The following is a 14163-nucleotide window of genomic DNA, read 5'->3' as shown; positions in this document are numbered from 1 at the left end:
ATAAAGTCACAGTTAGTAAAAATATTCATGAAGCAAGTTATTTAGTAGCAGAACTTACTACCCAGAAAAGGAAAAGTCACACAGTTGGTGAGAACCTAATAGTGCCAGCATGTAAAATTATAGTGGACAAAAAACGCAGTATGAGAAATTGAAAAGGTTTCACTCTCAAATAGTACGATAAGTTGACGTATTGATAACATCTCACATGATGCTGAAGAGGTTTTGTGTGATTTTTAGGTTTTTAGTAACTTTACTATTCAACGGACCTGGCTGGTGGCATAGTGGCATCAGTGCTGGACTTTGGGACAAAAGGTCCCAAGCTCAAATCCAGCTGGCTCCCCTGCACGCTTTCCATCCGTACTGGGTTACGAGCTGGTGATTTCTTTGGAGACTCAGCCGGCAGAAGGCAATGGCAAACCACTGCTGTAACTTACCTCGTATGCAGTTCCCTACTACGTCAGAGCGGCGTGGAGGGATCTCATCCGCTAACCAGAGAAACTCCGGATGCGACGTACCTTTCCTTTCCTACTATTCAACTTTGTTAATAAACTTTCATGTGGTAAATAGCATTAATTAAAATCAATTTACAACCTTTACTTAGATTAAATCTATGGAGCCTACCTTTAGAAAAATAAAATCGCATTTTGGCTTAATCCGGCTATTTAACAGAAATTTATTATGTTTGCCTAATGTGTTTTTAAAATTTATGAATGGGAAAGAAAGAGATAATTTTAAGAAAGGTATATAAACTAACTATCTGATTTTTTTCAAAAAAGATTGGTAAAAATTCATCCTCTACTCAAAAAAGCATTGACAATTGTTTTTAGATTATTATACCTACAACTTGCTGATCGTACTAACATTCCGTGAGCTGTAGATATAGTACTTTTTATGCAAGGGTTCCCTGAGAACTGAAAATTATTTCAAGCATTGCTCCAGGGCAAAAACCTAGAGAGAGTCTGAGTGAGGTATTTAAAACTGGAGAGAAAAGCAAAGCAAAACGATACGTCTTCACTCTCCTACCCTTTATTCACATTGACCACATACATTTCAGCTGTGGTTAATGAACATTGAACAGCCAGCATCACCCCTTCTGTTTCATTCAGTCACTCATTAGAGAATCAGCAGAGAAACTATCCCTTTGGCCCATCACATGCATACTGACTGTTTTGCCCATTTACACCAATCCATTTCCCCCCCACATTACGTCCATATACTTCCATGCCTTTCCTATTGAAGAGCCTTTCTAAATATTTTTTAAAAGTAGAGAGTCATCTCAAACATTTCCTTTCTCTTTACCCCTTCTCTGTGTTTTAAAACATGCTTGATTTTTAACCTCTGCTAGTTCTGGGGACTGACATATTAACTCCTTCCCTTTCTGCAGCTGTTGTGTGACCCTCTGAACAGTTCCAGCTTTTTCAATTGTTAGAGTCCTCAGCTCCTGTTTTTTTTTGTTCCTTGTTCTTTGAGAGCACAATAACCTGTCATGGGGCAAAAGGAAGAGATTCTGCTTCAGATCAGAGTTGAGTTCATACTGTAAACACTGATCAGTCCCTACACTGAGCCTCTGGACAACGAATGAGCAACAGGATGTTGTGGTGAACTTGTGGGTCTGGTTGAATGGTTAGGCTACATTACACCAATTTTCTTGCTCATTAGCAGCCATCTTGTGGTTATTTACTTAATAAGACACCAGCTTGTTCAGGAAACCTATGCAGTTTGGGCTGGTTCCTTTTCAGTATGACAACAGCACTATACTCACTGCTCGTTACGCCGCTGGCACTTAGGGCAGCAGTGGAGGTCCTTCATCTCTGGTGGAGTTCGGGACTTCCTTCATCATGTCAGTAGCTTCCTCTTGGTTTTCACTACTGTCGGTCATACAGGTCCAGGAATACCATCTCACTCAGATGTAGAAGGATTCCTCGTTGCTGTTTCTGTAGCAATTTTGTTTTACCCATCAGGGTTGTTAGCCCTGAGCTGAAACCTTGAACCTGGAGGATCGATGGACCACTCTTAATATGGCCTCTACCCTTTGAACTGTTTGGCATTGGTGACCCTCCCAAGAGCCAAAGCATAAAACCCTGACTCCAGCCAACATGGCTGTCTGGGTCATTGGGGCACACAAGCCTCCAAGCCCAATGAGAAGGTCGTGGTCCTCTCGGAGAACCACAGCACTATATCCCTGGATTAGATTAGATTAGACTCAACTTTATTGTCATTGTGCCGAGTACAGATGGAAAGCCAATGAAATGGAGTTAGCATCTGACCAGAAATGCAAAGAATAGTGTTATTTACAAAATAACTGCGAATAAAAAGTAAGTGCTACAGCACACAAATATAAAAGTACTGAGACAGTACAATATGGGTGCAATACTGATTAGCGCTGTGATGTGAGGTTCAGCAGGGTCACAGCCTCAGGGAAGAAGCTCTTCCTGAGCCTGCTGGTGCGGGAGCAGAGGCTCCTGTAGCACCTACCAGATGGGAGGAGAGTAAAAAGTCCATGGTTAGGGTGAGATGCATCCTTGATAATGCTTTTCGCCCTGCCCGGGCAGCGCGTATGGTAGATGTTCTCAATGGTGGGCAATTGGGTGCCAATAATCTGTTGGGCAGTGGGATACTAGTTCAAAGACGTAATTTATCTTGACATCCTTCCCTTGAAGGGGGATGACCTGCAAGCTCTACAGCAGGGAAAGGGGTAACAGTGGATGTGACTATCCCACGGGATATTCAGACAGGTGTAGAACATGAGACATACTGCTACAGTGATGGCACTAAAAGAAGTCAATCTCTGAGCTAATTTCATTGATAAAGTTGCTGTCAGGCATTCCTATTGAATGTTCAATACGCATTTATTTCATAGTTTGCTTTCTAGGCCTTTATGTGTTATACCACATATAAAAAGCTTAGTGATGCTTGTAGTTTTATATACAGTATTGGTATCATTGCAGTAACTATGGCTTCAATCTATTTGTTTTGTTCTCAGTGAAACCCAATCCTCCCAATATCAGTCGGATAGAATGTAGCAACGGTACTCTCTTCATTTGCACCGTATACTGGGAAGATGGGCAGAATGCAAAGTTGTTTGAAATCCAGTACAAAATTGCAAACAGCAGCAAAGAGGAAAAGGTAACATTTAACTTTGTTTGCTCCACCTCCAGTATTTTTATTTGATAGCTTACTACAGTTTTATTTTATGAAATGTATTTTTTTCATCAGTATTTCACAGGACAGATTTTCATGTTTTCAATGCTCCGCTGGCGTTTCTATGCATTTGGATGAAGTGGTACATTTTTCTTCCCCTTCCTATCATTTTCACTCCCACTGAGGCCATTCACATATAAAATGGCCGATGGATCAATCAAAATTTTGAAGAAACAAATAGAGATATTTTGAGGATCTTGTGCATTCCTTAGTTTGTAGCACTCTGGAAGTCTTTTATACAAGATTTTATTTTAACGTGTTGCAACATAAATTTGTTACTTGCCTTTTTAGATTTGCTATAGATTGCCAATTCCTCTCCTCGTCTTTCTCCAGGCATGGCCCTGTAGCCATAAACTGTTGCTTGCATCCCTCACATGCGGAGAGGATGTTTCCTGTGTTGGGGAAGTCTAGGACCAGAGGGCACAGCCTCAGAATAGAAGGATATCCTTTTAGAACAGAATTGAGGGGGAATTTCTTTAGCAGAGGGTGTTGAATCTGTGGAATTCATTGCCACTAGCTGCTGTGGAGGCTAACTCATTGGATATATTTAAAGCGGAGACTGAGAGATTCTTGAGTAGTAAGGGCGAAGGCAGAAGAATGAGTTGAGAGAGAAAGTAAATCAGCCACGATTGAATGGTGGAGCAGACCGATGAGTCAGTTAGCCTAATTCTGTTCCTATGTCTAATGCTGATTCTGATACATACACATGCAGTCTCCTGGTTGGCATATCTGGGTGCTCATCTGATCACTCTTCCAACCGCTTCTGGCATGGGTAATGCCATTATCTACAGTCTCTGCTCTATGCCTTTAGTCACTCCCATTTATTCTGGTAGATGATAGCAACTAGCAGGTTTTTCAAGTAAATAACAAATTCGACTCAAATAACAGTCCCTTGTGTGCATCAACCATTTTAGACATACCACCATGCTCCTACAGTTAAATCTTCACCACCTGCATGATGGAAATAGTAAGACTCAGGTACAAGCTTTTGAGGACTGAAGTAAAACTTAAGTCATCAAGAAGTTTCTGTACTTTGGCAGATCTACTGACATTAATGAGATTAGTGAAATCCCAGAACCAGTGCACTGAAGCCTAAGTTTCCACTGAGTTGATTAAATTGGTTTATTACTGTCAGGCGTACCAAGGTTCTGTGAAAAACTTCTCTGCATACTGTTTGTTTCATTGAGGCAGTACAAGGCAAAACAATTACAGTGCTGAATATAGCATTACAGTTATAATGGAAGTGCAGTGCAGGTAGACAATAAGGTGCAAGGTTATAATGAGGTAGATTATGAGGTTAAGAATCCATTTTATCATACTAGGGAACTGTTCAGTAGTTTTATAAGGGCAGGATAGAAGCTGTCCTTGAGCCTGGTGATAGCTGCTTTCGTGGTTTTGTTCAGCCCAGTGGGAGAGAGAGTATCTGGGCTGGATGGGTTCTTGATTAAGTTGGCTATTTTACTGAGGCAATGAAAAGTGTACGCAGAGTCCATGGAGGGGAACCTGGTTTCCATGATCTACTCAGCTGTGTCCACAACCCTCAGCAGTTTCTTGCATTAATGGGCAGAACAATTACATAGTAAGTTATGATGTATCTGGATAAGATGCTTTCTATGGTGCAGTTAAAAACTGGTGAGGGTTAAAGGTGACACGCTGGATTCTTTTTAATCTCCTGAGGAAGTAGAGGGACTGGTGAGCTTGCTTGACCGTGGTGTCAACATAGTAGGACCAGGACCGGTTAATGTTGATGTTCACACATAAGAGCTTGAAGATTTCAACCTTCTCAAACTCAGGACCGTTGATGTAAACAGGAGCGTGCGCACTGCTCCTCTTTCTGAAGTCAACCATTAGCTCTTTTGTTTTGCTGACATCAACTGAAAGGGTGTTATCATAACATCATGTCACGAGGCTCTCTACTACCTCATTTGGCTGAGAAGGCACGAGCGATTCTAATCTTGGGCAAATGTTAATGCATTGGGCTGAGAGCACCTCTGTTTGATAATTGATTTAACTTTCAGCCTTGATATTCAGTGGCGTGATGGGTAAAGCTTACCATTCATTGTAGTGGGAATTTTCTGTATGTGCATAACATAGGACCTCAGTTTGCATTATTAAAAGCTTATTGCTTATCAAAGGCTGACACTGGGGTTAGCTGAGTAAAAGCTCACTCCAGTAAGCCATTGCCCACCGTTTTTGGTATCATACTGCTTCCTCCTCCATTGGCAAGGGACTTCAGAATTCCCCATCACTTTTAAGCAAGTAGACTGAATTGTGAGGCACACCAAAGTTATTGTACCTGTCACAGCAGATAGATGAGGCCTGAGAGATCATGGTGAATTTAACCTTCCACCCACATTAGAGTATACTCTGGTTTGATTTCAGAAAATTGTGGACAATTTGACAAGCTGCACGGTGTCTGGTTTGGAGCATTATATGGATTACACGTTCCTGATTCGTTCTAAGTTTCATCGTACCCGAGGCCTGTGGAGTAACTGGAGTTCTTCATTTGTCACCAAGACTCCGGAGGCAGGTACAGTATGCCCCTAGTGTTGTGTTGTTTGCATGTATCATGAAGCCATTTCAAACTTTTAACTTTTAAGATGTAAAAGAAAATGGAACACAAAAATACAGTAGTCTAGTTTTGTTATTTTGAGTAAGCAACGTGATACAAATGCTTACAGAGTATGAAGATTCCTCAGCTTTGATACTTGATTTCCATTGAATTAGTACCATCTGAAGCACTGGTGAGAAGTGGCTATCTTAGTCACTACCCTGTAACCCTAACTGCAGAGTGTAGGCAGGACACCAGGCCAGGAGGCATTCATGTTCAACTTATCTGCCAACATATACAGGAAGTCAGACAACATCTGCGGCAAGGAAAAACATCTGTGCAGATAGCATCTGTGGCAAGAGAGAACAGTTAATTTTGGTTTAAAAGAACCTTCATTAGAACTTCATGTGTTCAATCTGCTGAGTGTTTCTAGCATCCAGTGTTTTTGTTTCAGATTTGCAGTCCCTTTTTCTTCTGATTTTCAATTTACTTATATAAAATCAACTACAGTAATCTGACATCCACTGGACATCGGTGCTGCCAGCCTGGCAGATGTTTCTGATATAGAACATAGAAATCTACAGTACATTACAGGCCCTTCGGCCTACAATGTTGTGTCAACCATGTAACCTACTCAAGAAACTGCCTAGAATTTCTCTACTGCCTAATCCTCTATTTTTCTAAGCTCCATGTGCCTATCTAAGCCTTTTAAAGACCCTATTGTATCCGTGACTATTAGTTATTCCTCTTATCAGTACTGTAATTACTCTTATAAAACTTTTTTGAACAAGATGGTGCCTGTGTACAGCGCTCCTTCAGTCGATAACTCCTGGATAGATCATGAAACCATATATTTCACTTCTTTTGTGTCTTTTACATTTGTTTTACATCTTGGATGTGATTCTGGGATGCGGGAGCCTGTGATTTGTAGTTTGGAGGTCATTTGGGTGTTCCAGTGCTCTGCAGTCTCCGAGAGGAGTCCTGGACACAGAGGCAGCATGCAGGAACCTCATGGTGGGCAGGCTGTGAGCCAATGCTCAACTTCATCTCGCCGATTAACTCTTCCCTTCATTCCTGATTAAAGTGATGAGGGAGATTGAAGCATCGAGGTGAGTGCAGAGGGGGAGCACTGGCTGCCTGTCTTTTGATGACTCTGCCACGGAGGAGGAAAGATCTGCTGCTGGGCCCGGAGAGTGTTCCCCAGATTTTCTGCATTTTGGACGTGGACTTGGACTATAGACTTTTTCTCATTCTTATAGTTTTTTATATTCTATGTTTTTTAGCCCTATTTTTTCCTGTTATTTTTTTGAGCGGGTGAGCGATTTGAGAGTTGATGTGTCTGTTCCGTTTTGTTCCATGTTTTTGTGGGAGGAGGGATTTGGGGGTCAATGTGCCTATTTTGTTCAGTTACTTTTTTTGTACTAGAGGAGGGATTTGGGGGTCAACGTGCCTGTTCCATTTTTGTTCACTTTTTGTGTGGGGAGGGGGGATTTTGGGGGTTGGTGATCGTGCTGCCTTTCTTTTCTTTCTTCATTTCATGGCTACCCGGAGAAGAAAAATTTCAAGTTGTATACTTTGATCATAAATGAACCTTTGGATCTTTGAACTAAAACTCACTTTTTTAATTGTTTGGTACTAGTGTACGTTCCGGCCAGGCTTGTTATGGTCATCATCTGCCATTGTCTTTTTAGGCAGACAGATGCCAACCTGAGGTGTAATATAATTTCCACTGAACCTGGTAGTTTAAATGGAATGTGGAGAACAGCACTCCAGTGAATTTATAAGGAGCATTGAAGTTAATACCCTAAAATCCTAGAGGGTGTTTTTTGCTCAGCAGTACTAGCCAGTTGCTTCTGTGTAGATAAACTCATTCTTAAATTCACACCTTGCCTCCTGACTCAAAAGGCTACAAAGCCAACTGCTAACATCAGTACTTTCTTTGTGAGGCATGGAGGAATGATTTGACCAAAGGTGTGAAATGCATTGAAATAATTGCTTTCATTATTAAGTCTTTTCACTTGGTGCCAGAGTAATAGATGTCTGAATTCCGTTTGTGCAAACCCACTTAACGTCATCATTTTTTTAATTATTGATGTGAGAGTCAGTTATGTATACTACAGGGAAGTGTGAATTCAGTACAGGGAGGAATGAAAGTGTTTAATTTTTCTTTTCAGTATTTTTAGTATTTGGTGTAAGCTTGAAGTGAGTATTGAAATTTTGTTCAGTTAGAGCTCAAACAAGTTTAATCATTAAAACAAAATCTTAAGTAAGCAAAATATTAATTACCGATAAATAAATATAAAATTGAAATCTGGTAGGTAAACATATTTTTCCAAGAGTTGTGGGATTTTCTGCTGTTCAGGGATTATCAACTCCTGGACTTGGTTTATTACTGCCTCTGTTTCTGAGAAATTAACCAGATAAACCAATTAAGTTAATTTACTTTTTTAAGATAAAGTAAATTAATTAATTGGATCGCATTTAAATATATTAGTCAAGGTTGTGTGCCACACGTGGCACGGGTAGCAATCCTGAGATCACATTCTTGGGGTCCTGCCCTTTAATTTAACACCTAGCTCCCTTTGCAGAACCTCGTCACAGAGATCGATGTAATGGATAAACCTTGAATGCAGATTGCTTAACAGGATTTATGTTTCAATGTTGGCCAACTCTGCAACAATCCTGAAAGGCTAGTTATGTGATATTATTGAATTTGAGGTCAAGCCCTGACATGATGTCCTAATCTCTCTGTCCTTACAGCTGTTCTATAGCTTTCAGATAATATTACAGTTTGTTATTCCTTCCAAAATGTGAATTTTGAATTTCTAGAACCTGCTCCATCATGACCATTTAACTTCAGTAGCTTCTTTGCTTTGCTTGCACAGCACCTTTTGGACAGCTGGATGCCTGGTACACCATAGACTCATCAGATCCAAACAACCCAAAAGCCACTCTCTTGTGGAAGGTAAGAAACTTTAGCTACCACACTCACTGGCCACGTTGTCATGTGCTTCCTGTACCTAATAATGATGTGTCCACTGAGTGTATGTCTGTGATCTGCTGCTTCAGCCACCTCACTTCAGGTTGGACATGTTGTGCGTATAGAAACCCTCCTGAACACCATTGTTGTGACGCATGGTTATTTGAGTTACTGTCACCATCCTGTCAGTTTGAACCAATCTGGCAATTCTCCCCTAACCTCTCTCACTAACAAGCCATTTTCATCCACAGAACTTCCACTCACTGGATTTTTTTTGTATGTTTCACACCATTCACTGTAAACTCTAGAGACTGTGAGGTGTAAAAATCTCAGGAGATCAGCAGTTCCTGAGATACTTAAACCACCCCGTCTGGCACAAGCAATCATCCCATGGTCCAAATCTCTTAGATCACATTTCTTTTCCACATTCTGATGTTTGGTCAGAACAACAATTGAACCTCTTGACCATGTCTGCATGCTTTTATGCACTGAGTTGCTGCCACATGATCGGCTGATTAGATATTTGCATTAACGAGCCGGTGTACCTAATAAAGTGGCCTCTGATCTAGGTCACTGATGAGGAAGCACAAGCTGAGGTGATTATCCCCGCTAATGATTACCTTCACTGTAGTTCTGCTACTCTTTCTATGTCCTCCATAGGCAATGGCATCACATCAAAGTCACAAAGCCTACTGCAGTTCAGTTCCGCTCTCTTTTGTTGAATGCCACAGAGGCATTCTTCAGATAAAAATGCTGAAAATGCTAGCAGGTCAGGAAGTTAAACAGAGTTGAAATCTCAGGTCTAAATTTGTTCTGTTTACAGTTACATGGGCAATGGAAAGCTATGCATTTTCACAAGTTTATACTGAAGAACAATAAAATGCTGATGAGCTGGAAAGGGTTGTCAGCGAAAGCCACAGAACCATGGTTGAAGTCAATCCTATATCTTTCATATTTACTGTGTGAAATTAACCTGTAGTATGTTCTATAACAAATGTTTTCAAAACTGACAAAATTCATAGGTGCTTCATCCGTTTAGAAATATTTTGAGATACACAGGGACGGTAAAAATTGATCTGTCATTCAAGAATAAGCCTCATTATTCCTTCAGGAACTTCCTTGAGGCTTCTTGTCTGCGTCTGGCTGCTTTGAGTGGAGTACAGGCTGCATTTCCTGTCACTCATCCTCTGTAGGAAGTGCCCTACCACCAGTTGCCCAGACAGAGCTCTTTCTATTTGCCCTTCCTGTAGCACCAGCAGATTGAATGATGTCAATGGAAGGAAGCCTCAGTTTCCTGGCAGATTTCCCCTGGAAATCCTTCACTCCTCTTCCACTGACATTACTGAGGTATAATTGGTTGCTCAGACGATGCAAATTTGCCTTTGAATTTTACCTTATTCTACATTAAACAACCTGAAAAAGTGCTTTGTCCAGTGGCCGATGTGGACATTGGAAGTTTTGAGAGGAGGGGACTTGCCCATTTACAAAAGGCAGCAGTGGGTCACCACAGTGAAAATGAGCTTTGGCCAATGATCAATCAGTGTTTAGGATTGATTAGCAAGAGCAATTCAAAGGAAGATAGGGGCAAACGCAGCGGCCGTCGACTGAGTGGACAGGGACCAAGTGGTGATCTTGAGGCTTCAGCTCCTCCAGGCTTCCGCGAGCAGAGACATCAGTCAGAGAAAGCAAAAGAAAAGAGAAGCTCTAGGTTAAGTTTTCTCCCCCCTCTTTATATCTTCTCAGCTAGGATGGTAGAGATGCCAGGCAGCTTGGCTGAATCTCCACTCACAGGATGTGGAAAAAGCAGGGAAATGTCCAGACAACTACCGCTGTGTGAGGTGCATCCAGTTGCAGCATTTAACAATCCACGTTGAGGAGTTGGAGCTGGAACTGGATGAACTCTGGATCATTTGGGAGGCTGGGGGGTGGGGAGGTGATAGATAGGACGTACAGAGCAGTAGAAGAAGAATATCTTCATTGTCATTGTTGTGGAGCAATGAAACCCAGTTTAGCAGCTCAACGTTTTGCAGCATGACAAAGAATATATACATAAAATAAACTCTAAAACCTCAGGAGTGCAGTCCAAAATTATTAATAATATATGGATTGGGGGGAGGGGTAGGACTTTGCACACCTGCCATTCCTGGAAGTGTGATGCATTTAGCTGTTGCCGTCTTAGGAGGGGGGCAGGAGAAGGGAAGTGGGTGTTATACATTCCACTGCTTGTGGGTAGAAGCTGTTAAGGAGTCTCTTTGTTTTCGTCCTTAATGCTCTGTATCTCTTCCCAGAAGGTAGAGGGGAAAATAGGTGATGTCCAGGATGAGTGGGATCCTTCGAAATACAAGTAGCCTTCTTTTGAAGTCTGCCAGTATAAATGTCTCTGAGGGAGGGTAATGTTGTGCCAATAACCCGCTCTGCTACCCTCACCACCCGCTGCAAGTCCTTCCTGTTCTGTTCTGTGCAGCTGGCAAACCACACTGCACAGCAATACGTCAGGAGGCTCTCTATAGTCGTCCGATAGAAGTTGATCAGCAGGTGATGAGGGAGGAGAGCGTGCTTTAGCTTCCTTAGGAAGTAGAGCCTCTGTTGGGCCTTCCCCACCTGATAAGAGATATGGGCAGTCCAGGTGAGGTCAGCCGAGATGTGGACGCCGAGGAACTTGAAACTTTCTACTCTCTCCACCTCTTTCCTGTATATGTGCAGAGCAGAGTGCTCGACGCGCTTTGATTTCTTGAAGTCTACTATCAGTTCCTTGGTTTTTGTGATGTTCAAATCCAGGTTATTATGAAAACACCATTCTGTCAAATGCTGTACCTCCTCCCTATAGGCTGTCTCATCACAATCTGATATGATACCTATTAGGGTGGTATCGTCAGCAAATTTGACAATGGTGTTGGTGGAGTGAATGGTAGAGCAATCATGGGTGAAAAGAGAATAGAGGATGGGGCTGAGAACACACCCCTGTGGTGTACCGGTATGAGAGTAGATGATGTGTGTTCTCCCATCCTGACACTTTGGGGTCTGTTACTCAGAAAATCCAGTATCCATGAGCACAGTGAACTGCCAAGGCCCAGGTTGCTCAATTTCTGCACCAGTTTGTAGGGGATGACTGTATTAAAAGCTGAGCTGTAGTCCACAAACAGCATTCTTACATAGGTGTTATCCTGATCCAGATTTGTAAGGGCTGTGTGGAGAGCTGTGATGATTGCATCTTCAATCTACATGTAGATTGGGTGAACCAAATTGGTAAAGGTGATGATTGCACCTTCAATCTACATGTAGATTGGGTGAACCAAATTGGTAAAGGTGCTGAGGAAGAGGATTTCTTGGAATGTATGCGGGATGGTTTTTTGAACCAACATGTCGAGGAACCAACTAGAGAGCAGGCTATTCTGGACTGGGTTTTGAGAAATGAGGAAGGGTTAATTAGTGATCTTGTCGTGAGAGGCCCCTTGGGTAAGAGTGACCATAATATGGTGGAATTCTTCATTAAGATGGAGAGTGACATAGTTAATTCAGAAACAAAGGTTCTGAGCTTAAAGAGGGGTAACTTTGAAGGTATGAGACGTGAATTAGCTAAGATAGACTGGCAAATGGCACTTAAAGGATTGATGGTGGATATGCAATGGGAAGCATTTAAAGGTTGCATGGATGAACTACAACAATTGTTCATCCCAGTTTGGCAGAAGAATAAATCAAGGAAGGTAGTGCACCCGTGGCTGACAAAAGAAATTAGGGATAGTATCAATTCCAAAGAAGAAGCATACAAATTAGCCAGAGAAAGTGGATCACCTGAGGACTGGGAGAAATTCAGAGTTCAGCAGAGGAGGACAAAGGGCTTAATTAGGAAGGGGAAAAAAGATTATGAGAGAAAACTGGCAGGAAACATAAAAACGGACTGTAAAAGCTTTTATAGATATGTGAAAAGGAAAAGACTGGTAAAGACAAATGTAGGTCCCCTGCAGACAGAAACAGGTGAATTGATTATGGGGAGCAAGGACATGGCAGACCAATTGAATAATTACTTTGGTTCTGTCTTCACTAAGGAGGACATAAATAATCTTCCAGAAATAGTAGGGGACAGAGGGTCCAGTGAGATGGAGGAACTGAGCGAAATACATGTTAGTAGGGAAGTGGTGTTGGTAAATTGGAGGGATTAAAGGCAGATAAATCCCCAGGGCCAGATGGTCTGCATCCCAGAGTGCTTAAGGAAGTAGCCCAAGAAATAGTGGATGCATTAGTGATAATTTTTCAAAACTCATTAGATTCTGGACTAGTTCCTGAGGATTGGAGGGTGGCTAATGTAACACCACTTTTTAAAAAAGGAGGGAGAGAGAAACCGGGGAATTATAGACCGGTTAGCCTAACGTCGGTGGTGGGGAAACTGCTGGAGTCAGTTATCAAGGATGTGATAACAGCACATTTGGAAAGTGGTGAAATGATCGGACAAAGTCAGCATGGATTTGTGAAAGGAAAATCATGTCTGACGAATCTCATAGAATTTTTTGAGGATGTAACTAGTAGAGTGGATAGGGGAGAACCAGTGGATGTGGTATATTTGGATTTTCAGAAGGTTTTTGACAAGGTCCCACACAGGAGATTAGTGTGCAAACTTAAAGCACACGGTATTGGGGGTAAGGTATTGGTGTGGGTGGAGAGTTGGTTAGCAGACAGGAAGCAAAGAGTGGGAATAAACGGGACCTTTTCAGAATGGCAGGTGGTGACTAGTGGGGTACCGCAAGGCTCAGTGCTAGGACCTCAGTTGTTTACAATATATATTAATGACTTGGATGAGGGAATTAAATGCAGCATCTCCAAGTTTGCGGATGACACGAAGCTGGGCGGCAGTGTTAGCTGTGAGGAGGATGCTAAGAGGATGCAGGGTGACTTGGATAGGTTGGGTGAGTGGGCAAATTCATGGCAGATGCAATTTAATGTGGATAAATGTGAAGTTATCCACTTTGGTGGCAAAAATAGGAAAACAGATTATTATCTGAATGGTGGCCGATTAGGAAAAAGGGAGGTGCAACGAGACCTGGGTGTCATTATACACCAGTCATTGAAAGTGGGCATGCAGGTACAGCAGGCAGTGAAAAAAGCGAATGGTATGCTGGCATTTATAGCGAGAGGATTCAAGTACAGGAGCAGGGAGGTACTACTGCAGTTGTACAAGGCCTTGGTGAGACCACACCTGGAGTATTGTGTGCAGTTTTGGTCCCCTAATCTGAGGAAAGACATCCTTGCCATAGAGGGAGTACAAAGAAGGTTCACCAGATTGATTCCTGGGATGGCAGGACTTTCATATGAAGAAAGACTGGATGAACTGGGCTTGTACTCATTGGAATTTAGAAGATTGAGGGGGGATCTGATTGAAACGTATAAGATCCTAAAGGGATTGGACAGGCTAGATGCAGGAAGATTGTTCCCGATG

At 42.0% G+C, this 14163-nt stretch overlaps 1 protein-coding gene across 4 annotated transcripts in view; it reads left to right on the top strand.

Annotated features, from left to right (window-relative positions):
- Positions 1-14163, top strand: part of il12rb2 (interleukin 12 receptor, beta 2a) — an 86573-nt gene that overhangs the window by 24755 nt on the left and 47655 nt on the right. For 3 of the 4 annotated variants that reach the window (XM_072274690.1, XM_072274688.1, XM_072274689.1), the window contains 3 exons: positions 2984-3126; positions 5584-5731; positions 8638-8717. In XM_072274690.1, the coding sequence (XP_072130791.1) occupies positions 2984-3126; positions 5584-5731; positions 8638-8717 (371 nt within the window). Of the gene's footprint in view, positions 1-432; positions 560-2983; positions 3127-5583; positions 5732-8637; positions 8718-14163 lie in introns of those variants that run through there. The other variant, XM_072274691.1, reaches the window with a different exon arrangement.

The sequence above is a fragment of the Mobula birostris genome, chromosome 12, assembly GCF_030028105.1.
Source record: "Mobula birostris isolate sMobBir1 chromosome 12, sMobBir1.hap1, whole genome shotgun sequence".
NCBI lineage: Eukaryota > Metazoa > Chordata > Chondrichthyes > Myliobatiformes > Myliobatidae > Mobula > Mobula birostris.
Note: the sequence above shows the minus strand (reverse complement) of the source record. Positions and strands in the feature narration are given on the sequence as shown.